Source organism: Melitaea cinxia, chromosome 2 (assembly GCF_905220565.1).
Source record: "Melitaea cinxia chromosome 2, ilMelCinx1.1, whole genome shotgun sequence".
NCBI classification, from domain to species: domain Eukaryota; kingdom Metazoa; phylum Arthropoda; class Insecta; order Lepidoptera; family Nymphalidae; genus Melitaea; species Melitaea cinxia.
The window spans coordinates 3072723-3100027 of record NC_059395.1 but is presented as its reverse complement, the minus strand read 5'-3'; the positions used below and the strand labels follow the sequence as shown (position 1 = coordinate 3100027).

General features: G+C 44.8%; 2 protein-coding genes across 2 annotated transcripts in view; one reads left to right on the top strand and one right to left on the bottom strand.

Annotated features, from left to right (window-relative positions):
* Window positions 1-11537, top strand: part of LOC123667031 (DNA topoisomerase 2-binding protein 1-like) — a 31940-nt gene extending 20403 nt beyond the window's left edge. The window contains exons 18-26 of the mRNA XM_045601040.1: window positions 828-968; window positions 1288-1439; window positions 1987-2088; window positions 2651-2701; window positions 2895-3249; window positions 3703-3845; window positions 4236-4436; window positions 4800-5023; window positions 11292-11537. Of these exons, the coding sequence (XP_045456996.1) occupies window positions 828-968; window positions 1288-1439; window positions 1987-2088; window positions 2651-2701; window positions 2895-3249; window positions 3703-3845; window positions 4236-4436; window positions 4800-5023; window positions 11292-11487 (1565 nt within the window). The 3' untranslated portion in view covers window positions 11488-11537. The remainder of the gene's footprint in view (window positions 1-827; window positions 969-1287; window positions 1440-1986; window positions 2089-2650; window positions 2702-2894; window positions 3250-3702; window positions 3846-4235; window positions 4437-4799; window positions 5024-11291) is intronic.
* Window positions 11538-14328: 2791 nt separating this feature from the next.
* On the bottom strand, window positions 14329-25866 carry LOC123667021. The gene is made up of 6 exons (XM_045601031.1): window positions 25736-25866; window positions 24696-24884; window positions 18324-18478; window positions 17598-17767; window positions 15968-16134; window positions 14329-14524 (listed from the first exon to the last, which is right to left on the bottom strand). Exons 1-6 carry the CDS (start codon window positions 25864-25866, stop codon window positions 14329-14331), a joined length of 1008 nt encoding a protein of 335 aa, XP_045456987.1.
* Between the last annotated feature and the right edge of the window lie 1439 nt (window positions 25867-27305).

Below are 27305 nucleotides of genomic sequence, written 5' to 3'. Positions count from 1 at the left end.
ATGCCCTGTCCTATATCCTAAGGTTGTCTGGAAAAAATCGCTCTTAGCGATAAGACCGCCTTTGTACATCTTTCTTCGTATGATGTTCATTTTTTGTAGTGTACAATAAAGAGTATTTATTATCATTATTATTATTTAGTTTGATTATACCTATATTAAGTATATGATTCTATAAGTACTTAACTTCGCAAATTATCATAATTATATATCTTCAAACGTTCCTTTGTAATATTTGTAATATTGCCAACTTTTGTTCTCTACAGTTAAAATTTAATGACAGCTCTAAGTGTGCCAAATATTCAAAGTTACGAGATTCTATAGGAATTTGTTTATATATTAATTGTTTTTAGTTATTTATTTATTATACAACTAGGTCGGTAAACAAGCGCAATGCTCACCTGGTAAGCGATTACCGAAGCTTATAGACGTTTGCTTTAATACTAGAGGGTTCACGCCAAAAATGACGTGAACTCATGTGTTTTGCCCATAGTCACCAAACTGGGCAGGCGGGTTGGTGACCGCAGGGCTGGCTTTGTCGCACCGAAGACGCTGCTGCCCGTCTTCGGCCTGTGTATTTTAAAGCCAACAGTTAGATGGTTATCCCGCCATCGGTCGGCTTTTTAAGTTCCAACGTACTAGTGGAACTGTCTTATCCCTTAGTCGCCTCTTATGACACCCACGGGAAGAGAGGGGGTGGCGATATTCTTTAATGCCGTAACCACACAGCATGTGCAGCTGTGATGAACTCCATGTTTAAATAACTGTTTTGTGTAAATCTGTCATGAGTGGTGTCCAGTAAAGTATATTCTATTCTAAATTATTTACAGGAGACATCCGAACACCTCCGCTAGACGATGCTCTGTCCACCCCCAACCTCATGGGTCTGAGTCCCACTACGCGAAGAAGGTTGCAGGCAGTAAGGCGAGGGGAAATGCCCTCCGATCCCATAAGGACACCGGTCGACCCCTGTAAGTATATACAACGCTTCAGGCTGGAATATCCCATTGCTGGGCATAGGCCTCTTTCCCCATGTAGGTGAAGGACCAGAGCTTAATCCACCACGCTACTCCACTGGGGGTTGGCCATGTATCATATATGTATATATAAACACATCTATAGATGGAGTGTATGTATATATAAACACATGTATAGATGGAGTGTATGTATATATAAACACATGTATAGATGGAGCTATGGTAGTTTTACTTCAGTCGCGTGGCCTACAGCACACGTTTTTTTTTTATTCCCAGTGTACTTAGATAATATTTTGTCTTGTTTGTTTGTCAGTCGATAGAAACCCTGAAACACCGGATAGCGCGTTCGGAGCGGCCCTTCGTCCTGGTTCAGGGCGATTATCCCCCGAAGCGAGGAAACGTCTCTGGAAAGTCGTGAACGATTTGCCTTCTAAACAACAAGATACATCGCGTGATAAGCAGACAGTGAGTAAAATTAGACAATATAACTTCAACTTCTTCAAATAAACGCCGCACGCCCAACTGCGATTTTTCATGTTGAGTGTCTGGAAACATACAATACACAAACAATAAGTTAGCACGGCAAGTATCTCTATGGGCAATACGATAGTATGTCAGTGCAACGGTCTCGTACACCTTGTTTTTAATTAATCTATTTTAGATTGTAATTTGTGCTAGTTGTGGTGTAAATGGATGGGCACAGTGTGAGACTATTCTATGTATATTGTTTTGTATTTTTCTTTATGTATCATCTGGTGGCGATCCTTAAAATCTAATATATAAAAAAACTCGTAGTGACTTCGCCACTAAAACTTATAGTGTTAGTGGCGAAATTTATCCGAAACGGTTCGACTATTCTTATGAAAATTTTTGTGATATTTAACAGATTTGAGAGTCGGTTGTAAAATATTTTCTAAACTATTTTTTTTTAAACTAATTCCTAAAAATAATATATGGTAAAACAATGTTTGCCAGGTTAACTAGTAAATAAATAAATTTCTTGGACTTTCAGCCGTTATCAGAGATCCGCAACAGATATCTGGCCCAGTTCGCGGCGGGCGCGGCCACGCCACCGGTAGAGCTACCAACCGTTCCCAGAAAGTTACACTTACAGGTAAATACGATGACAGCCTGTAATATGTATGTATATATTACTAATAGTAGCGGATATATCCACCAACCCGCATTGATTCAGCGTGGTAGATTCAGCTCTGATCCTTCACCTGCATGGGGAAAGAGGCCTATTGCCCAGCAGTGAGATATTACAGACTGTATATATTACTAATAGTAGCGGATATATCCACCAACCCGCATTGATTCAGCGTGGTAGATTCAGCTCTGATCCTTCACCTGCATGGGGAAAGAGGCCTATTGCCCAGCAGTGAGATATTACAGACTGAAGCGTAGCCTGTATATGTTTATGTTTTTGCAATAAGCTTATAGACGCCTGCAATACTAGAAGCATCGCAAGCGCATTGTCGACCCCATCCCCAATTCTCCCCAAGAGCTCTGGTCACCTTACACACCGACAGCAACAGAACACTTCTTGAAAACAGTATTATTTAGCTGTGATCTTCTGTAAGGTCGAGATACTATCTCAGTCGGGCTGCTCCATATTTTGAGCAGCAAGTTTCCTGCTGTGCTACTTACTACCTTAGTCATATCATTTTTTCCAGGATCAAGCTGATACCCCGCCTCCGAAGATAGCAAAGCTGTCTGTCGATCACGTAAGTTTAACGACTAAATATTTGTTTTGTGTTCTCTTGTGTAATTAAAGCTATATAAATAATTGAACCTACATATATATAGTCTATAGTCCAAATATAAAAAAAAATAATAATAAAAGAAACATATTTTCTCATACTATATTTCTAAATTTATATAAATTCGAAGTTATAATAATTTTCAACAATATTACAGAGCGCTGGTGGACGCAACGTAAGCGAAATAGAACAAATAGATGACAACGCCAAAACCTCAATCAGCGCTCGTAGCGCTACAAACGACATTGAAAAAGATCCATACAACAATCGTAGCACTGTAAACGACAGTGGAAAGGATCAATTCAGCACTCGCAGCGCTACAAATGACGTTGGCAATAATACATCAAGCAATTGCAGTGCTGCAGGTGGTGATGAATCGTCAAGCGCTCGTGGCGCTGCTGGTGCTTTAGCTGCCGGTGTTGACGTCCAGCTGCAGCGCTTAAATGCTGTGCTTACTGGGAGATTGAGCACACAAAGAAAGAGGACTCGAGATTCGATAGCTTCTAATCCAGGTTACGTTGTTGATATATTTTTTATTTGTATATAATTATTCTTAGTCTCTATAATTAGGAGTTACAAATACAGCAAATAAGTTTTAAAACAAGAGTTTAATCAATATTAATCATACTATTTAAAATAATATATAGATTAAAATTTTTCTAATAAGGATCTTAACATAGTATGCTTATGTCTTGTTCTATGGATATTTCAATTTTATTTTTCAAACACAGCTCGGTCAAGAAAGACATTCAAAAACCATTTTTTTTATTCTTACATTCGTACCAGTTTAGTTACCGAGTTTTAGTTTACCGAATATTCACATAGACCTGAACTCTATGCGCATTTTCGTAATCTCACTCCATTGTTTGGGACTAATTTGGCTGGGCTATATATATATATATATATAATAAAAGAATTAGAAACTAAAAATAATTATCATTGTTTGATTTCAATTAATTAACTAGAGCCCGCACCCGCATCGGAAGTAGATGCGTGTCCAGAGTCTCAGCCAAACACAGTAGGGTGGGACGATGCCGCACCTGTCGCCGCCCCTTCCGCCCCTTCCGCCCCTGTCAAGAGAAAGTTCATGCTCTCCTCCAATGTCGACGTGAGTATACAGGATATTATGTAAAATCAAATATCTTTATTCAAATGGGCTTAAAAAGTACCTTCGAATCATTTTTGAAGTTATTTGCGAATATAGCCTCAGCGATAATTTCGCAATTATTGCTATGGAATTGTTCAAATATTGCTATTAGGTACAATATATAGCTTATTACCGACCCTATCCCTGATTTCCCCCAAGAGCTCTGGTCACCCTACTCATCACAGGATCACAACAGTGCTTCTAAGCAGTATTATTTAGTTGTGATCTTCTGTAAGATCGAGTTACTTCCCCAGATAAGCTGCTCCAGATTTCGAGAAGGATATTTCCTGCTGTGTCCTTCATCAGTTAAATCAAGTCGTTATATAATAAGTAATATTTCATTTACACCAGAATCGTGAAGAAATCGTGGAGATGATCCAGCAACTGGGCGGTGAGGTGAGCGACGGATCTGAACTAGACTTGGAGGCGACTCACTTGCTGTGTGCGGCGCCTGGACGAAGTGAGAAAATGTTGGGTTCAATAGCGGCTGGGAAGTGGGTTCTGCATCCCGCATACGTGGCGCGGAGTCGTCAATCTGGCCGCTTTCTGCAGGTCAGTACTTACTTTTTGAATATTTCAAAGATGAAAAAGAAGCGTACAGTTCAGACTCATGGCAGCTTATGGCCCCCAAAAGTCTCAGTAAAATTTTATGTATTCTGTATAGCAGTTTATTTCGAATGTAATTTACACGGGCTTTTTGATAACTTTGATCTTGAACGGATCCGAGGAAACAGAGAGAGTGCTGTGGACAGATGTTTGTTAATAGACTTCCAAAAGACGGAATTTGAGATATGATATTAAAATTAAAAAACTGTCAATATATAAATAGAAATTTAAAAAAAATAGAACTTTTTTTACTTTTTTTGACGTGTAAATCATGTATCCTTGCATCTTTGTTAAAACAAAATCTCGTAGGAAGAAGAGTTCGAGTGGGGCAACCCTCGCGCGACGGCCTTACCGACGCTGTCCGGAGGAGAGAAGGCGCTGGCGCGAGCGGCGCACCGCTGGCGGTCGGCGCGTGAGCTCCGCGACAGCGCGCCCTTCAGCGACACGCGCGCGCTGCTGCACGTGCCGGCCGCGCGCCGCCGCCTGCTGGCGCGCCTGCTGCACGCGGGCGGCGGCCTGGCCGTCCCCGACGAGTGAGTGTCTGTGTGTGTGCGGTGTGTGTGACACGACAGCGCGCCCTTCAGCGACACGCGCGCGCTGCTGCACGTGCCGGCCGCGCGCCGCCGCCTGCTGGCGCGCCTGCTGCACGCGGGCGGCGGCCTGGCCGTCCCCGACGAGTGAGTGTCTGTGTGTGTGCGGTGTGTGTGACACGACAGCGCGCCCTTCAGCGACACGCGCGCGCTGCTGCACGTGCCGGCCGCGCGCCGCCGCCTGCTGGCGCGCCTGCTGCACGCGGGCGGCGGCCTGGCCGTCCCCGACGAGTGAGTGTCTGTGTGTGTGCGGTGTGTGTGACACGACAGCGCGCCCTTCAGCGACACGCGCGCGCTGCTGCACGTGCCGGCCGCGCGCCGCCGCCTGCTGGCGCGCCTGCTGCACGCGGGCGGCGGCCTGGCCGTCCCCGACGAGTGAGTGTCTGTGTGTGTGCGGTGTGTGTGACACGACAGCGCGCCCTTCAGCGACACGCGCGCGCTGCTGCACGTGCCGGCCGCGCGCCGCCGCCTGCTGGCGCGCCTGCTGCACGCGGGCGGCGGCCTGGCCGTCCCCGACGAGTGAGTGTCTGTGTGTGTGCGGTGTGTGTGACACGACAGCGCGCCCTTCAGCGACACGCGCGCGCTGCTGCACGTGCCGGCCGCGCGCCGCCGCCTGCTGGCGCGCCTGCTGCACGCGGGCGGCGGCCTGGCCGTCCCCGACGAGTGAGTGTCTGTGTGTGTGCGGTGTGTGTGACACGACAGCGCGCCCTTCAGCGACACGCGCGCGCTGCTGCACGTGCCGGCCGCGCGCCGCCGCCTGCTGGCGCGCCTGCTGCACGCGGGCGGCGGCCTGGCCGTCCCCGACGAGTGAGTGTCTGTGTGTGTGCGGTGTGTGTGACACGACAGCGCGCCCTTCAGCGACACGCGCGCGCTGCTGCACGTGCCGGCCGCGCGCCGCCGCCTGCTGGCGCGCCTGCTGCACGCGGGCGGCGGCCTGGCCGTCCCCGACGAGTGAGTGTCTGTGTGTGTGCGGTGTGTGTGACACGACAGCGCGCCCTTCAGCGACACGCGCGCGCTGCTGCACGTGCCGGCCGCGCGCCGCCGCCTGCTGGCGCGCCTGCTGCACGCGGGCGGCGGCCTGGCCGTCCCCGACGAGTGAGTGTCTGTGTGTGTGCGGTGTGTGTGACACGACAGCGCGCCCTTCAGCGACACGCGCGCGCTGCTGCACGTGCCGGCCGCGCGCCGCCGCCTGCTGGCGCGCCTGCTGCACGCGGGCGGCGGCCTGGCCGTCCCCGACGAGTGAGTGTCTGTGTGTGTGCGGTGTGTGTGACACGACAGCGCGCCCTTCAGCGACACGCGCGCGCTGCTGCACGTGCCGGCCGCGCGCCGCCGCCTGCTGGCGCGCCTGCTGCACGCGGGCGGCGGCCTGGCCGTCCCCGACGAGTGAGTGTCTGTGTGTGTGCGGTGTGTGTGACACGACAGCGCGCCCTTCAGCGACACGCGCGCGCTGCTGCACGTGCCGGCCGCGCGCCGCCGCCTGCTGGCGCGCCTGCTGCACGCGGGCGGCGGCCTGGCCGTCCCCGACGAGTGAGTGTCTGTGTGTGTGCGGTGTGTGTGACACGACAGCGCGCCCTTCAGCGACACGCGCGCGCTGCTGCACGTGCCGGCCGCGCGCCGCCGCCTGCTGGCGCGCCTGCTGCACGCGGGCGGCGGCCTGGCCGTCCCCGACGAGTGAGTGTCTGTGTGTGTGCGGTGTGTGTGACACGACAGCGCGCCCTTCAGCGACACGCGCGCGCTGCTGCACGTGCCGGCCGCGCGCCGCCGCCTGCTGGCGCGCCTGCTGCACGCGGGCGGCGGCCTGGCCGTCCCCGACGAGTGAGTGTCTGTGTGTGTGCGGTGTGTGTGACACGACAGCGCGCCCTTCAGCGACACGCGCGCGCTGCTGCACGTGCCGGCCGCGCGCCGCCGCCTGCTGGCGCGCCTGCTGCACGCGGGCGGCGGCCTGGCCGTCCCCGACGAGTGAGTGTCTGTGTGTGTGCGGTGTGTGTGACACGACAGCGCGCCCTTCAGCGACACGCGCGCGCTGCTGCACGTGCCGGCCGCGCGCCGCCGCCTGCTGGCGCGCCTGCTGCACGCGGGCGGCGGCCTGGCCGTCCCCGACGAGTGAGTGTCTGTGTGTGTGCGGTGTGTGTGACACGACAGCGCGCCCTTCAGCGACACGCGCGCGCTGCTGCACGTGCCGGCCGCGCGCCGCCGCCTGCTGGCGCGCCTGCTGCACGCGGGCGGCGGCCTGGCCGTCCCCGACGAGTGAGTGTCTGTGTGTGTGCGGTGTGTGTGACACGACAGCGCGCCCTTCAGCGACACGCGCGCGCTGCTGCACGTGCCGGCCGCGCGCCGCCGCCTGCTGGCGCGCCTGCTGCACGCGGGCGGCGGCCTGGCCGTCCCCGACGAGTGAGTGTCTGTGTGTGTGCGGTGTGTGTGACACGACAGCGCGCCCTTCAGCGACACGCGCGCGCTGCTGCACGTGCCGGCCGCGCGCCGCCGCCTGCTGGCGCGCCTGCTGCACGCGGGCGGCGGCCTGGCCGTCGTCGACGAGTGAGTGTCTGTGTGTGTGCGGTGTGTGTGACACGACAGCGCGCCCTTCAGCGACACGCGCGCGCTGCTGCACGTGCCGGCCGCGCGCCGCCGCCTGCTGGCGCGCCTGCTGCACGCGGGCGGCGGCCTGGCCGTCCCCGACGAGTGAGTGTCTGTGTGTGTGCGGTGTGTGTGACACGACAGCGCGCCCTTCAGCGACACGCGCGCGCTGCTGCACGTGCCGGCCGCGCGCCGCCGCCTGCTGGCGCGCCTGCTGCACGCGGGCGGCGGCCTGGCCGTCCCCGACGAGTGAGTGTCTGTGTGTGTGCGGTGTGTGTGACACGACAGCGCGCCCTTCAGCGACACGCGCGCGCTGCTGCACGTGCCGGCCGCGCGCCGCCGCCTGCTGGCGCGCCTGCTGCACGCGGGCGGCGGCCTGGCCGTCCCCGACGAGTGAGTGTCTGTGTGTGTGCGGTGTGTGTGACACGACAGCGCGCCCTTCAGCGACACGCGCGCGCTGCTGCACGTGCCGGCCGCGCGCCGCCGCCTGCTGGCGCGCCTGCTGCACGCGGGCGGCGGCCTGGCCGTCCCCGACGAGTGAGTGTCTGTGTGTGTGCGGTGTGTGTGACACGACAGCGCGCCCTTCAGCGACACGCGCGCGCTGCTGCACGTGCCGGCCGCGCGCCGCCGCCTGCTGGCGCGCCTGCTGCACGCGGGCGGCGGCCTGGCCGTCCCCGACGAGTGAGTGTCTGTGTGTGTGCGGTGTGTGTGACACGACAGCGCGCCCTTCAGCGACACGCGCGCGCTGCTGCACGTGCCGGCCGCGCGCCGCCGCCTGCTGGCGCGCCTGCTGCACGCGGGCGGCGGCCTGGCCGTCGTCGACGAGTGAGTGTCTGTGTGTGTGCGGTGTGTGTGACACGACAGCGCGCCCTTCAGCGACACGCGCGCGCTGCTGCACGTGCCGGCCGCGCGCCGCCGCCTGCTGGCGCGCCTGCTGCACGCGGGCGGCGGCCTGGCCGTCCCCGACGAGTGAGTGTCTGTGTGTGTGCGGTGTGTGTGACACGACAGCGCGCCCTTCAGCGACACGCGCGCGCTGCTGCACGTGCCGGCCGCGCGCCGCCGCCTGCTGGCGCGCCTGCTGCACGCGGGCGGCGGCCTGGCCGTCCCCGACGAGTGAGTGTCTGTGTGTGTGCGGTGTGTGTGACACGACAGCGCGCCCTTCAGCGACACGCGCGCGCTGCTGCACGTGCCGGCCGCGCGCCGCCGCCTGCTGGCGCGCCTGCTGCACGCGGGCGGCGGCCTGGCCGTCCCCGACGAGTGAGTGTCTGTGTGTGTGCGGTGTGTGTGACACGACAGCGCGCCCTTCAGCGACACGCGCGCGCTGCTGCACGTGCCGGCCGCGCGCCGCCGCCTGCTGGCGCGCCTGCTGCACGCGGGCGGCGGCCTGGCCGTCCCCGACGAGTGAGTGTCTGTGTGTGTGCGGTGTGTGTGACACGACAGCGCGCCCTTCAGCGACACGCGCGCGCTGCTGCACGTGCCGGCCGCGCGCCGCCGCCTGCTGGCGCGCCTGCTGCACGCGGGCGGCGGCCTGGCCGTCCCCGACGAGTGAGTGTCTGTGTGTGTGCGGTGTGTGTGACACGACAGCGCGCCCTTCAGCGACACGCGCGCGCTGCTGCACGTGCCGGCCGCGCGCCGCCGCCTGCTGGCGCGCCTGCTGCACGCGGGCGGCGGCCTGGCCGTCCCCGACGAGTGAGTGTCTGTGTGTGTGCGGTGTGTGTGACACGACAGCGCGCCCTTCAGCGACACGCGCGCGCTGCTGCACGTGCCGGCCGCGCGCCGCCGCCTGCTGGCGCGCCTGCTGCACGCGGGCGGCGGCCTGGCCGTCCCCGACGAGTGAGTGTCTGTGTGTGTGCGGTGTGTGTGACACGACAGCGCGCCCTTCAGCGACACGCGCGCGCTGCTGCACGTGCCGGCCGCGCGCCGCCGCCTGCTGGCGCGCCTGCTGCACGCGGGCGGCGGCCTGGCCGTCCCCGACGAGTGAGTGTCTGTGTGTGTGCGGTGTGTGTGACACGACAGCGCGCCCTTCAGCGACACGCGCGCGCTGCTGCACGTGCCGGCCGCGCGCCGCCGCCTGCTGGCGCGCCTGCTGCACGCGGGCGGCGGCCTGGCCGTCCCCGACGAGTGAGTGTCTGTGTGTGTGCGGTGTGTGTGACACGACAGCGCGCCCTTCAGCGACACGCGCGCGCTGCTGCACGTGCCGGCCGCGCGCCGCCGCCTGCTGGCGCGCCTGCTGCACGCGGGCGGCGGCCTGGCCGTCCCCGACGAGTGAGTGTCTGTGTGTGTGCGGTGTGTGTGACACGACAGCGCGCCCTTCAGCGACACGCGCGCGCTGCTGCACGTGCCGGCCGCGCGCCGCCGCCTGCTGGCGCGCCTGCTGCACGCGGGCGGCGGCCTGGCCGTCCCCGACGAGTGAGTGTCTGTGTGTGTGCGGTGTGTGTGACACGACAGCGCGCCCTTCAGCGACACGCGCGCGCTGCTGCACGTGCCGGCCGCGCGCCGCCGCCTGCTGGCGCGCCTGCTGCACGCGGGCGGCGGCCTGGCCGTCCCCGACGAGTGAGTGTCTGTGTGTGTGCGGTGTGTGTGACACGACAGCGCGCCCTTCAGCGACACGCGCGCGCTGCTGCACGTGCCGGCCGCGCGCCGCCGCCTGCTGGCGCGCCTGCTGCACGCGGGCGGCGGCCTGGCCGTCCCCGACGAGTGAGTGTCTGTGTGTGTGCGGTGTGTGTGACACGACAGCGCGCCCTTCAGCGACACGCGCGCGCTGCTGCACGTGCCGGCCGCGCGCCGCCGCCTGCTGGCGCGCCTGCTGCACGCGGGCGGCGGCCTGGCCGTCCCCGACGAGTGAGTGTCTGTGTGTGTGCGGTGTGTGTGACACGACAGCGCGCCCTTCAGCGACACGCGCGCGCTGCTGCACGTGCCGGCCGCGCGCCGCCGCCTGCTGGCGCGCCTGCTGCACGCGGGCGGCGGCCTGGCCGTCCCCGACGAGTGAGTGTCTGTGTGTGTGCGGTGTGTGTGACACGACAGCGCGCCCTTCAGCGACACGCGCGCGCTGCTGCACGTGCCGGCCGCGCGCCGCCGCCTGCTGGCGCGCCTGCTGCACGCGGGCGGCGGCCTGGCCGTCCCCGACGAGTGAGTGTCTGTGTGTGTGCGGTGTGTGTGACACGACAGCGCGCCCTTCAGCGACACGCGCGCGCTGCTGCACGTGCCGGCCGCGCGCCGCCGCCTGCTGGCGCGCCTGCTGCACGCGGGCGGCGGCCTGGCCGTCGTCGACGAGTGAGTGTCTGTGTGTGCGTGTGTGTGTGACACGACAGCGCGCCCTTCAGTGTGTGTGTGTGTATGTGACACAACAGCGTGCCCTTCACAGCATGCGCGCGTACACGTGTGGGTGTGCGCGCGCGCGTTCGTGCATGTGTGTGCACGAGCACCTTTATGTATATAGCTTACTTTACGTTTTAATTCATATATGAGCATACGTAACTGTTAATATATGTATATCAATCGTTACGCCACTACATGTATTTCAACTCAATCAACAAATAACAGTCATTGAAATACTATTTAAAATTGATATATTTTCACAGAAATATTTTAGAAAACCATTACCCAGAACTACTAATATATGTATAAATTGTTTCAGGCCACCGTACACCGACGACAGTATAACAGTATGCTTCGCAGATATAAAGAGATATCCATTATCCGATAGAGACGCAGCCTGGCTCATATCTAAGCGTATACCGGTCTGTCCGCCGGTACTACTCAGTTCTTATCTAACTGATGAAGTGCCTCCCGACCCAGTTGAACATTGCATAGCAGAATATAGGCCTAAATGATTTTAAATATTGACAATATGATGTATAATAAATTAATTTACGTTTTTTTATATGTTGTTTTTTTTCTATTACCATAATTATATTAATACTAGCTGACCCCGCAAACGTTGTTTTGCCATATATGTTATATAGCCACTTAATTTTAATTGGTACACTCAGTAAAAAGTCATGCGGATTTTCGAGATTTTCCCTCGATTTCTCTGGGATCCCATCATCAGTTCCTGGTTTCCTTACTCATTATTTTTTTATAAATAATGAGTAATTTTCTATAATTTTTTTTTATAAGTAATGAGTAATTTCTGGTTTCCTTATCATGGTACCAAACTAGGGATATCTCCTTTCCAACAAAAAAAGAATTATCAAAATCGGTTCATAAACGATGGAGGATCCCCGAACAGACATAAAAAAAAAACATAATAATTATATACGGTCGAATTGAGTAACCTCTTCCTTTTTTTTGAAGTCAGTTAAAAAACAAATCATGTTACAGTAAGAAACGGTAATTAATGACTATAGAATGCGAATATCTAATTTTTGTTACCATGTGTTTTACAAATAAAAGAAATAATTGTTTTAAATCTTTATTATTTTTTTAATAACAGTTTGTACTTAAGTGCATATATAACAATTAATTCCATGTTTCTTATACAAATCATTAAATTCTACAACATACATAATGATGACATGCCAAAATGTATTAAAAAAAAACCAATCTATTCTACGATATATCGCAAATTCCGACAGGTGACAATAACCATGTAGCTTTTACTATCTTTTTCAAATTATTATAATTTTTAAACATTATTTGGGACTTGCTTGCATGTCAGGTTCGCTTATAATCTATACAAATAAATAAAATTGGAGTGTCTGTTTGTAATATTAAAATAACTGCTTTTTACTAAATGCATATGACGACGATGAATGATATAATGACGTATACTCGGTACAATTAACAAAAATAATATTTTTTTACAATTTTTGTCTGTCTGTCTGTTTGTTCCGACTAATCTCTGAAGCGGCTGGACCGATTTTGACAGGACATTTATTGGCAGATAGCTGATGTAGTAAGAAGTAACTTCGGCTACTTTTATTTAAGTAATTTATTTATTTTATAACTCTCCGAACTGAACAATACTTTTCTACTTTTTTGTTAATTTCCACGCGGACGAAGTAGTGGGCACAGCTAGTATAATATAAAATAAAATAATGGCGTGCATAGTTAACGATTTTGCAATACTAATATAATTATTGCACTTTAAAACCAATTTTGAGGTAGGGTACAGCAGGAAATTTCCTGTTTAAAAAAAAAGGAGCAGCCCAACTGGGGTAATACCTCAACCTTACAGAAGGTCACAGCTAAATAATACTGTTTTCAAGCAATGTTATGTTCCTATTGGTTAATAAGGTAACCAGAGCTCCTGGGGGGAATTGGGGATGGGCTCGGCAACGCGCTTGCGATACGTCTGGTGTTACAGCCGTCTATAAGTTACGGTAATCGCTTACCATCAGGTAAGCTGTACGCTTGTTTGACGACTTAGTTATATATTTAAAAAAGTTACACTTATGGGACGAATTTCATAAACCCCATAAAAACATGGACAAATGCAAACCAAATTCTTACACCGAGTTATGATAGGCTCTGAGATCTATGGCCAGTTTGTAATTACAAAAAAAAAAAAAAATATTGTCAAATAAAGAGAAAATGATATGATGTCAAATAGTGGTGCCACATTCTTTGATCCACAAATCAATAAAGGCTGTAAAATTTTAAAACAGGCTGTAAATTTTTAAAGGGTTTAAAATTTGTCACAGTACGTCTATTACTCATCTAGAGTTTATTGCTATTTCTAAGGCACTATTTTATATTAAATTAATAAATAGTAGGTAATAAATTTGTCATTTTAACTAATTCCAGAAGTGATCTTCAACACGTGGCTCAGTGTTCCTCTTATTTAAGAGGTAGGTACTTCGATAGCTTAGGAGATTATAAAATCCATTGAAGATTTAACATCTTACTCAAAAGAGGGGTTATTATGTACAATATAGGTAGATTTTTTTATTATAAATCTACCTATATTGTACATGATAGCCAAAAGAGGTAATTCTACAATGGATTCTCCCTCATATTGGATTGTCTGGAAATGAGGAAGTAGACATATTGGCAAAACAAGCATGTACTGGTGGTGATATTGTAAACGATATGCCTTTCTTCACTGACTGTTTACATCCAATTAAAATATACTGTTTTGATATATGGAAAATTTATTTTAATGAGCGATCAGTAGAGAATGGCATATGGTACAGAACCATGCAGAATTATCCTTGGAGAATACCATGGTTTGACGAGTGCAAGCTGAGTAGGATTACGTTAACCACAGCATTTAGACTCCGTTCCGGTCACATTCTACTTAATAAGTTTGCTTACCTGATGAAAAAGGTACCATCTCCGTTGTGTGCCGAATGCGGCATCATTGAAGATGAAGTTCACATTATGGTGGAAATGAAGATAATAGAAATGATATACTGCACATAACTCAAAATTTTAAAAAGCTTGGAGTATATATATTATTAAATGCTTGGAGTTTTATGGAGTATTGGAGTGTAATTCAACTTTGGCGTATCCTCTCTCAGATCATGCTAAATTATTGTGCAACGACTTCATTAATTTCTTGTATGCAAATATATGATGTTCTATGGAGTGGCTTAGTTCTTATGGACTAAAATTCCCTAAATAAAGAATTTTTTTTTTGGTAAAGGTGAACTTTTCTCTACCAGTCAACCCATAAAGTGATAATTTTAACAAAAATATATAAGAGTATTAACAAAATTAAGAAGACTTAATTACTTAAATCGCTTGACCATTAGTTTAATCACCCGATTTTCATCTGAAGGGTAGTTTAACCCTTGGTCTGCGAGCTCTTTTAACGATACGACGCAAATCGTTTCAAAGCCACTCCTTTCAGCCGATATCTGCGACGCTGGTCCAGTAAAAACTGTAGCAGTGGCGTTTAAACCTTGTGACAAAGCGAGAGGTTTCCTGCGGGTAAATTCATGTAATTTTATAACAAATACTATTTATTGTACACCATAAAGAAACGAACTATTATTATTTTTAAAAACTTTTGTTATTAAGAATTATTAATATTTATTAATATTTAGAACTATTTATAATTTTTAATCGACTTCCAAAAAAGGAGGAGATTCTCAATTCGCTTGTTTTTTTTTTATATGTAGGATACCTCAGAACTTTTCACTGGGTGGACCGATTTTGATGATATTTTTTATTCGAAAACTCATGCTTGTTCTGTAGTTCCATATAATTTTGATCGAGATCTGATGATTACTTTATGAGTACCTAATCTTTGATAACGTGCATTTACTTGAAAGACTATTTTTTCAACTACTTACACGTTGTATGACTTGTCGATGTAATTGGAGTCGATTTTTTTCGTTTGCGAGCAAACACAATTATACAAAGTAGATGACATCGAGAATTATATATTTGTATGTATGTATGTATGTATGTATTTATATGTATATGTGTTTAAGTAAATATATTCACACGTTTATGCCACAATTTGTACACCTACACCGACACAATACCATTTCCTCTGCCCCTAGGTTGCCTGGAAGAGATCGCTATTCAGCGATAAGGCCACCCTTTGTACCATATGATGCTTTGTTAAAATCAATCTGATATGTATTACTTCTGTTTTGGTGTACAATAATGTGTATTGTTATGTTATGACATCGAGAGTGATAGATACTATCCACAGTTAAAGAGTGTGACAAGCGTCAACTTGTAAGTTTTCTAACCTTGCAGTTGTTAGCGGATAAGGACGCTGTGGTCAGGCTAGAGTGGGAAACTAAGCGATCAATTCTACGTAGCAAGATTGGGCAAGATATTTCTCGATAAACTATATTTCACTATGAGAGATAGAGTCATTTTGGCTGACATAGGCATTAAATATGTGCCTAGTTAGCAATAATTTCGATTATATGTTAAAACTTATTAATATTATTCTTTTATTATGTGTACGGTGAATAGATGACCGCTATGGTGTAATGGTGCGTTTGTTGTGTCCGTGGTGCCTAAACACCGACGGTTGTGGGTTTGATTCCCGGTCGGAGTGGATATTTGTGTTTATAAAAATATTTATTTCCGGTCTGGTTGTTAATCCTTGTGGGTCTCCCCACTGTGTCTCGAAGAGCACGTCAAGCTGTCGGTCCCGGTTGTTATCGTGTACGCATTGGAGCAGTGTGGTGGATTAAGGTCTGGCCCTTCAGCATGGGGAAAGTGCCCTATGCCCAGGAGTGGGATATTGCAGGCTAAAACGTAAGCGTGAAGCGTAAGGTTAATAGAGGTATTACTTATTTCAGGTTAAATTCTTAAAATTTAAGGCTCCTTGTTGCTCGAAAGGTCATGATGATCATTTAACATTACCTCCGATTCGCTGTTTCTGTTTAAAAATTATCTTACCTCGCCGCTAGAATCCTGCTACCTAGCTTGTGACCTCTATAATCATCCTTTACAATGAGACCAAGGGCGTGTAACAACTTCGTTTCACCGAGGTACTTGAAAGGGTCACATTTGGTCTCAATATATACCATAGCTTTATAAACATTAATCCACGCATCTCCTTCTATCTGAAAATAAAATAAAAAATCCTTTTTTCCAGCTACCGAAGATATTTAGTGCAAATTACTACGATTTATAAATATAGGTCGATGTCACTCTTTAAAAATGAATCACGTCGGGGTCACCAGCTTGGGGAGTGATGAACAGGTTGTAAAGTTCTTCATCCCCCATAGAAAAGGGAGGATCCTCCAACCAGGGTGGGCTACTGGCCCAACGGTTGCTGTCGGGTTCTTGTATATATACTCAATCACTTGGAAAACTCTGATAGCGCGATGTAGCATACGTCAGTTTTCTCTAATTACGTAGTTAGTAGATAGATGTCGCCACAAGGTTGTCTGTACAATCGGTTTACGGACGATAGGTTTACGAAATAACGTCATAAAGAAACATCGATGACAAATTTCATACTTTTATGAATTGAATTATTATAATTAAATTATTTCGAAGTGCTAGCTCTAACGTCAGGCGAGAAGAGAGATGAATGTGTCACAAGCCAATGCTTGGGCCGATCGAGCCTCTCTATCGCTTGTTCCGCGCTCTCGCTTGCACGCTCAGGCTCAGGCGGAACGTGACACTTTTTGATTTATAAGACGTTATCACGTCAAAAACTTTTAAAGCTAATTAATACTAGCAAGTATTACATCGACAATCACACTGAAAACGACAACACATCAAAGTATCAAATATATTTATTGAAGTCAAAATATAATTTAGTGAATAAAAATATTTTACTACATCTCAAGATTTTACTTTTTAAATAAATATTACCTTTGTATTAAATTAAAGCAACCGACTCAAACAAGCAAGACATATCTATCGTAGATGGCTAAATTAATTCGTATGTGAAACTGTACTGTTTTTGTATTGGCATTTATACTTAGGTCAAAACACACAAATGTTCAATTTATGTCATTACCGAGTATAATACTAATGCAAAAAGCGGACTTTGTCGATTACTCAAAAAGTATGGTTATGTCAAAAACTGTCAATGTATATTATATATTGTATATTATATTATACGTTAAAAAAAATTTTGGTACAACACATAATATGTATATATAGATAAGGTGTACGTTACCGCCTACGGTCTGCGAAGCTCCTTAATTGTCTCAAATAGGCATGAACGCTATGCATTAATAGTGGATCGGATTATGCAGAATGTAGTTCAATTAATTTTACCACTATGTCTATGACGTCACAACGCATACATTTAATTTTGTAGTAACAAGTAGTTGAAAGCATAAGGTTTTACGTTATTTGCATGCATAACAAAACATTGAATTAAATAAGAGGCGATACAAATAATCATTGGAATAAAAAGGCTTATAATTAATTTAAGATAAAAGTTACAGTAATATATCCGTCACCTGATTCATGACTTCATTAGTTGTAATGATTTATTCATTATCGAAATATTGAAACTGAAATAACATGCATAATATTCTCCTTAAAAATATAACAGGTACCTCACCTCAATTGTTGGAAATCGTTCCTCAGCTGAGTCAACGACGCAAACGTTCATTCCTACTAGAGTTTTCTTGCCGTCAACTTCATTGTAACAGGCTAAACACATGCGCTGTGACATGGATATCCGCCAGAATTCAGTAATACTTTGTAAGCTCACCGGGTCTTCAAGTAAATCTAAACAGAATGAGTGGTTACAGACATTTTTTTTTTGTGTCAAGGATGAAATATAAAATATTTTTCGTCATATGACTTGTTCAAATTCTCGAAGCGTTATTTTGAACAATGCTAGAGAGAGCCTTGATAGCCAACATTCAAGTTGTTTTCCTCCCTGAAGTCAGTTTTATACTCCCCGTGTCTCTCATTTTTATTCTCTGGCACTACAATGGAACCCAATTATCAATGTCATGTCCCAAGGCGGTCGCCACTTAACACATCATTTGATGTACTATTGTACGAGTATTCCATTTACATCAACGCCAGATATTTGGATTCTTCACCAGACGAGGTTTTGGCCAGTGGAACGTTTACAGGCTGTTTTAGTTCAATTTAGATTACTTAAAGTCAAGTGATCAGTGATCATTCTTTTTGGTTATTTCCATGTCAATAGTAAGTTAATAATTAATTAAATAGGCAAAGTTATCAAATTCTTTATGAGTAAAAATAATGACATAAACATGGAAAAAGGGAATAAGTTAAAATTGAACAACGCTAATTAAAATTAATAACGTACTGCTAATACGACATAGTACTTCATCTTTTAAGAAATACTTAATAAGGATATCAAGGGCAGCATTCTCATCTTCCGGGGGTAGGTCTTGTATAGTCCACTTAGTGTCGTCAACCTCCCAAGAGTCCCAAACACGAGGACAAGAGGAATCCCATTTTCTGGTGAAGCCCATTTATCTAAAAATATAATTATTTGAAAATATCTCATAGAACACAATTTGGGTTAGAATTTATTCTAGACCACAATTAGAACGAGTAAGTTATTTCGTCTTTTGTTAAGCCTTTGATTTCAATTCGTTTAGGTGTTCACGTATTTCTTATAACTCTATAGATCAATATTTAATAATGGTTCAATCTGATAGAGCATTATGATTTTATGATATTAGGTTTATCTATAGACAGTGTCGTCTATACAATCTTGTAAGTACCTACTAAGTTTATCTTTGGATATAACTTTCTCATATACTCTATATATATATATATATATATATATATATATATATATAATGTATGTTCGGAGATAACTCTGTCGTTTATGAGTATATTTATGAGTTTTGCACTTAGCAAGAAATTTAGTGATTCATTTTTAACCGACTTCAAAAAAAGGAGGAGGTTACTCAATTCGACCGTATATATATATTTTTATGTATGTTCGGAGACAACTTCTTCGTTTATGAACCGATTTTGATAATTCTTCTTTTGTTGGAAAGGAGATATCCCTAGTTTGGTACCATTATAAGGAAATCAGGATCTGATGAAGGGATCCCAGAGAAATCGAGGGAAATTCTCAAAAATCCGTATAACTTTGTACTGGGTGTACCGATTTTGATAATTTTTAATTTAATCGAAAACCGATGTTTATCATGTGGTCACATTTAAATTTCATCGAGATTTGATTACAAATTTTGGAGTAAACTTTGATAATGCGTATTTACTTCACTATTTTTCCGTCTACCTACGTTGTATTACTTGTCGATATAATTGAAGTCGGTTTTTCTTCGTTTGCCTGCAAACACAATTATTATAAAATAAACACCACCAATATTACCACAACTTCATATTCTATTTATCGTATCTGTTAATTATAAATTTACAGAGCAGCCATTAAAGAAAACATACTTCATTACTTTTTTTATACAATAAGTCGGCAAACAAGCTTACGGCTCGCCTGATGTTAAGCGATTATTATGATAATTATATATAATATTATAATTATATATATTATTTATTATAATTTTTTTTCATAATATAAATAGTTTATTAAATATTATTCACAACTTAAGAACTAAATATTTACAGATAGTTTTGGTATAAATCATGTTCGCGTCTAATTGTGCCAAGAATGCTGGCAGCATTTCCCCGTTGAATCGCTATGGGCAAAAAATGACTAGCCCTCTTGTCACCAGTGGAGGCAATAACGCGAGGAGTTATTATAATTATATTATTATATATATTATTTTTGGATTCGGTAATAAAAGGTTTTACCTTAAATGAGATGAACTTTCAGCAAAAAAAAAAATACGAAAAGAAAAATAATTAATCTTCTTTTTTTAAAATAAATGAAAAAGTATTTTTAAGCGTCGTAACATCTGGCTCAACACTCATTTAGGAATTTCAATTAATTGCTACAAAAATACCGTTGAAAATTAAAAATATTTTTTTTTGTATAAATTATATCTTTCTTCATTTAAGTCTAATATTTTCTCTTTGTAATATAAGTATAGATTAAATCAAGAAAATACCCGAGCATAACCCACTGTTCTTTATAATAAATAATTGTGTTTGCTCGCAAACGAAAATAAAACTGACTTCAATTACATCGACGAGTAATACAACGTAGATCGACGAAAAAATAGTCAAGTAACTTCGCGTTATCAAAGATTACTCAAAAAGTAGTTATCAGATGTCGATAAAATTTAAATGTGACCACATGATAAACATCGGCTTTCGATTAAATTAAAAATTATCAAAATCGGTACAGCCAGTAAAAAGTTATTGCGGATTTTCAAGAGTTTCCCTCGATTTCTTGGGATCCCATCATCAGATCCTAGTTTTCTTATCATGGTACTAAACTAAGGATATCTTTTTTCCAACAAAAAAAGAATTATCAAAATCGGTACATCCAGTAGAAAGTTATGCGGTATAATACAACGTAGGTCGACGAAAAAAGCGTCAAGTAAAAACGCATTATTAGATATAACTCGAAAAGCAGTTGTTAGATCTCAAATAAATTTAAATGGGACCAATTGACACACACCACCTTTCGATTAAAAAAAAAAAAAAACTGTCGAAATCGGTCCACACGGTCAAAAGTTCTGATGTAACATACATTAAAAAAAATACAGTCGAATTGAGAACCTCCTCCTTTTTTGGAAGTCGGTTAAGAAAGCGATCTCAAATACAGTTTAATTTTCATTTTTATGTATACTCACTTACAAAGATTTCACTGAGAATAACAGATATCACCAAATAATTCTATTACAAGTGTTAATGTTGGTAACTCTACTAGAGAACTGACTGTCGTCTGCAACTGACTGGGTGATGTTCAGCGGCCATCAAACATGTAAGCACTCGTAAAGCTAATCATCCACAGTGCCACATTGAAATATCAGCCTCATCGCACGCATTAAACTTTTATTCTAAAGATTATATCATCAACAATTAAACAAAAACTTGCTTGTCACTTCTCAGAGCTACTTGACGCTGTACGTACGCTGACGAGTGACTTTATGATAACTTACCAACACATAGCGATATATATTGTGAGGCAAAAAAAATATCATAATTTAAATTATTTAAATTTCAAAAAGTGCCTCATTATAATATTGTGTATTTCCGCCTTATTTAAGTCCCTAAAATGCGTAATTAAATTTTTATTCTTTGTATAGAAATATAAAATAGGTAATGTGCGTAATTTTGTTAATTTTTACGCAAGTTTCATTCCCTTTTGGAGCAGATATGTGTGTTCTTAGAAGTATTTTTTTCTAGTTTGAGTGTATGTCGTAAACTAAACACAATACGAAAAATCATCAGACCCGGTTGTTGTCATCAACATTGATTGATTTGATATTAACCATCTGAAGTAGTGTGACGGACTAAGGTGTTAACACTTCTTTTAAATCATATTTTTAACTGAGGTAGGGCATTACAGGAAGTATTCCTTCGGCAACGCGCTTGCGACACTTCCGGTGCTGCAGGTGTATATCTTAGAGTCGTACTCTTTTTTGACGACCTAGTTGTATAAAACAAAAATGAAGAAGAAGCCTTTGTCAGTACACAATTACAGTGTAAATAAATTTGTAGAAAAGCGTTTAATGATTATCAAAAGTCCTCACAGTGGAATGTTATATCACTGTCGTAAGCTTACATAAATTTTCGATCCATTCTCAAAGTACAAGTAAATCTTGCAAGACTTACTAAAAGAGGCGAAAAATGATATGTAACAAATTGTCCTTATCAGTTTCACATTTAAATGATTCGATGCGATATATCTGCGACGTTGTGGACGCTTAACTTAATTTATACTTATGTTATGAAAATTTCATCTACATTTTCTTTTACAAGTTGATAATAAGAATCAATAAAAATCACAAATTTCTCTTTTCGATTTGACTTCATATGAACTTCTTAACGATTATGAGCCTAAAATAACCTATAACCTTTCTCGGTAAATGAGCTATCGACCACAAAAATAATTTTTCAGTTCGAACCAATCGTTCCTGAGATTAGCGCACTTAAACAAACGAATAAAGTTATTAAGATAAAAATCTTACATATATATCATACTGTTATTTAACACTTGTAGTACAAGATAGATCGTAGAATATACCCATCACAAGACACTATGTAATACACTTATAACGTAATTATATATTAATTTTATATTTTAAATTATATAAAATTAATACGAAAATGGATCTTCTAAATCGGTGAAAGCGTATATCTAAGATAAAGATAATGACGGCGTTGCATATATTCAAATTCGCTTCAAATAAAGCATTCGCTTAAAAAATATTTGATATTGATAGGAAGACACGTTTCTATATTTTGTGGTATCTAATCTTTAAGTGGCAGTTATAAATAACAAGACAGTTCCTATTTCAAATTATATAAATATTATTGTATAGGTCATCAGAACTAGGGCGACCTCGCGATAAAATAAAATAAAAATAAATGACAAACATCCAGACTAGAGTCGGGAGCGAGCGGCGGAACTCAAACCCGTGGAGCAGAGAGTAAGGTTACTGCCATGGTCACTGCAAACTATACGAACGGGCTAGTCGAAATATAAATAGATACGTCGCGTAACTGAAGTAGTCGGTTAGGGGCCGGTAGTAACGGCCACTTATAAAATTGATAACTATTATGAAAACAGTTAAATCGTAAATATTTTCATTTACACTTTCGGAGATAATAACATTTGTACAAAAAAACGAATGTGCTTTAGACCACACGACCGAAGTTAAACTTCTTTAGTTTTCTTTAATTTTCTTCTTCTACTTCTTTTTTCTCTTTCTTTTTCTTTTCTCTACAGTTCTATACGAAACGTAACTCTCTCTCTCTTTATACCTTCACTAACTTATGTCTTCATCTCAACTTCCGTTCACCTCGACTGAATACACTTCGTAACGCTCTCACATGCACGCGTGCACGTGTCAGTGCGTGTGTGTGTGTGTGTGTGTGTGTGTGTGTGTACGTGCATGTTTGTTTGTGTGGAATTTGTATATATATTATTATTAAATAGGTTACTTTAAGTTTTAATCCATAGATGTGCATATACATTTGCATAGGTATCCTTAGTATATGATAACTGTTGATCTGTTACGTCACTAAATGTATTTCCTAGACAATAAACAAACAAAATTTATTGGCAAACTATTTAAAATGAATATATTTTCACAGAAGACAAACTAGATCTAAATGTAGTTTAGAAAACCATTACCCAAAACTGCTAATATACGTATACATTGTTTGTTGTACTACTCAGTTCTTATCTGACGGATGAAGTGCCTCCCGACCCAGTTGAACTTTGCATAGCAGAATATAGGCCTAAATGATTTTAAATATCAAAAATATGATGTATAATAAAGGTAATAAGGTATATTATGGGAAGTTGGTAAATGTATAAGTTTAGTTTTGTGAGCGTTAATCGCCAGCCCAACATCATAGGCCCATTTACAAATAAGATTCTAGTTATTTTGCATAATAATTTCAGCTTCAGATAAAGATCTACTCGTATGTGCCGCAATCAAACAAGTATCGTCGGCAAATTGATAAATTGAGCTTCGTTTTGTCAAATTACACATTTTATTAACATAGAGGAGATATACAATTGACCCAATTATAGATCCTTGTGCGGTGCCATTTGTTGTTCGATACATATTATTATGTGTAGACTTTTTATCCGACTCCAAAAAAGTGAACGTTATCAATTCGTTTGGTGTTTTTTTTTCTTCAAATAAAAAACGGTATATAATATAATAGATAGAATTTTTAAAAACTGGCAAACGAGTATTCTTGCTTTGAGTCTTATGACATCAAAACTGTTATTAAATACAAATTCAATAGACAATTGTTCAAATGATTTGAAAATAATCATCATTTTAGTTAGTTTGGACAATTGAACAATTAAAGTAGACTACCAATGAATTGCGCTTAGATTACAGTCTATACAGTCCACTGCTGGACATAGGACTCCACAAGTTTACGCCAAAAATAACGTGAACTCATGTGCTTTGCCCATAGTCACCACGCTGGGCAGGCGGGTTGGTGACCGCAGTTACTGGCTTTGTCGCACCGAAGACGCTGCTGCCCGTCTTCGGCCTGTGTATTTCAAAGCCAGCAGTTGGATGGTTATCCCGCCATCGGTCGGCTTCTTAAGTTCCAAGGTGGTTGTGGAACCTTGTTATCCCTTAGTCGCCTCTTACGACACCCACGGGAAGAGAGGGGGTGGCTAAATTCTTTAGTGCCGTAGCCACACAGCAATTGCGCTTAATAACATAAATTTAAACTTGATCGGTGACAATAATCAATTTAGTTTTTATAATCTTTTTCAAAATGTTATATTTTTTAAAAGGTTTTTGGGATTTGAGTTTTAAAAAAATCTGACCAATGATATTTTGTCCGTCAGGTTCGCCTATATTCTAAAATAAAACACACATAGCGATTTTGCAAGACTCGCTCGATGGAACAAATCTCATCTCATAAAAACATGGACAATAATGCAAACTCAATTCTTACAACGAGTTATGAGAGGCTATGAGATCTATGGGTGGTTTCCAATTACAATAAAAAGTTACCCATAAAGCGATAATTTTAACAAAAATACATAAAAATACGAAAAATATTAAAAGGAAATAATTATTACTTAAATTACTTGACCATTACACCCAGGTTGGTCACCCAGTTTTCATCTGAAGGGTAGTTTAACCCTTGATCTGCGAGCTCTTTTAACGATATGACGCAATTCTTTTCAAATCCACTCCTTTCAGCCGATATCTGCGACGCTGGTCCAGTAAGAACTGTAGCAGTAGCGTTTATACCCTGTGATAAACAGAGAGGTTTCCTGCAGATAAATACAGATAATAAGTAATAATAAATACTCTATTGCGCATCATAATGAAACGTAGCAAAAAAGTAATACATTGTATGGAAATTGAACCTGAGCGGTGGCGGAGTCACATACATAACGTGTTACAATGTATGACGTACCTGGGTCTGCAACTGCACGATGATCCAGTCTTCGTTGTGGGCAGCAATTCTAATAAGTTTGAAGCACCTTGTTAACTATAAGCGATTAACGTTTCTTATTTGAATTTGAATAGAAACGGTTTCACAAGCAGAGAGAATCTGTCGAGCGCTTTTGACCGCCGGCGGCTGTCACAGATCCATGCATTGCTCCACAGATAACAAGTACGTCATACATGACAGTTGGGATCCTTAACTGCTACGTTCGTATGCACGTACTTGCGTGTACATCGTTACTGTTAGTGATTTATTTTGGTAACGGAACATATATATAAGGTACCACTTTATTTTTTTGGAAAAAAAGTTTTCTGTTCGCTGTGTAGCTACGGTAGTAAAAAATATAGCCAGCCCCTCTCTTCTTGTGGGTTTTGCAAGTGGCGACTAAGGCATAACACAGTTCCACTACCACCTTGGAACTTAAAAAGCCGACAGATGGCGGGATAACAATGTAACTGGTGGATTTAAAATACACAGGCCGAAGAGACGGGCAACGGCGCTTGGAATAATTTTTATTATGACTTTTAGCTTATTAATATCAGTCTTTGATTATGTGTATGTAGCTCTATTGATCTTAAATAGAGATATTATTTATTTTCGTTGCTAGGACGTTCACGATGATCACTTTCACATTACCTCCGATTCGCTGTTCCTGTTTAAAAATTATCTTACCTCGCCGCTAGAATCCTGCTACCTAACTTGTGACCTCTATAATCATCCCTTACAATGAGACCAAGGGCGTGTAGCAACTTCGTTTCACCGAGGTACTTGAAAGGGTCACATTTGGTCTCAATATATTCCATAGCTTTATAAACCTTTAGCCTTCAGCGGGAGGCTGTGCATAACATGCCGAAACTGGCCACCTGGGAGGAGCTAGACGATCCGCCTACTGTAGAGGAATTGCTCAAAGCTGTCAAGCAGCTAAAATGCGGCAAAAGCCCCGGCAGCGATGGCACCCACGCCGAAATAATCAGACTCAAGTGTATATTACCTGTTCTGCACAATCTATTGTGGAAATGCTGGGAAAAAGGATACATACCGCAAGATATGCGCGACGCTAACATCATAACTTTATATAAGGGTAAAGGCGACCGCGGCGATTGTAACTGCTACCGTGGGATATCCTTACTAAGCATAGTAGGCAAGCTTTTTGGACGAGTGGTTCTTGGGCGAATCCAGAAACTAGCTAATCGTGTGTATCCGGAATCACAGTGCGGGTTTCGTGCACAGCGTTCCGCAATCGATATGGTGTTTACGCTCCGACAACTACAGGAGAAGAGTAGGGAGCAGAACATACCTCTGTTTGTGGCGTTCGTTGACCTGAATAAGGCTTTCGATACGGTTAGCAGAGATGGACTATATAACGGACTTAAAAGCATTGGGTGTCCATCAAAACTTCTGAGCCTGACGAAATGCTTCCATAAAGATATGAAAGGTTCTGTCATATTCAACAGAAACACATCCGGTCCGTTCGAGATGCGTAGAGGTGTACGACAGGGCTGCGTATTGGCTCCTACCCTGTTTGGTATATTCTTTTCATTACTCTTAAGAGAAGCGTTCGGCAATGACCAACAGGGTATCCATTTTTATACGAGGACGGATGGGAAGCTCTATAACATCACAAAACTTCTCAAATCCAAGCGTAATCGCGAGGACATTTTTGTAGACAGCCTCTTATTTGCCGATGACGCAGCTTTTGTCGCTGACTCCGCTCTCGAGCTTCAGACCATATTGGACAGGTTCGCCCGGGCGTGTGCACTGTTCTCAATGACGATAAATGCCAAAAAACCCGTTGTGATGGTGCAGGGAAGCACGAAAATACCGAAAATTACGTTGGATGGCGTGCCCCTGGCTGTCGTAAACAAGTTTGCGTATCTAGGGTCTACCGTGTCGAACAATCTCTCGCTTGATGCGGAGATCGATATTCGTATCGGCAAAGCGGCGACCACCTTCGGGCAGCTTAATACGAGAGTATGGAAAAACAAACATCTTACCACGCGTACCAAGATGATCGTCTATCAGGCATGCATCTTGAGTATTCTCTCTTACGGAGCTGAAACCTGGACGACGTACGCGAAACAAGAACGTCGACTAAACGCCTTCCATATACGCTGTCTTCGTAACATCTTGGGCATATCCTGGGAGGACAGAGTTACCAATGAGCGGGTTCTTAATATTGCACAGCTGCCTAGCTTCACAGCGTTACTCAAGCAGAAGCGGTTGCGTTGGCTAGGGCATGTGC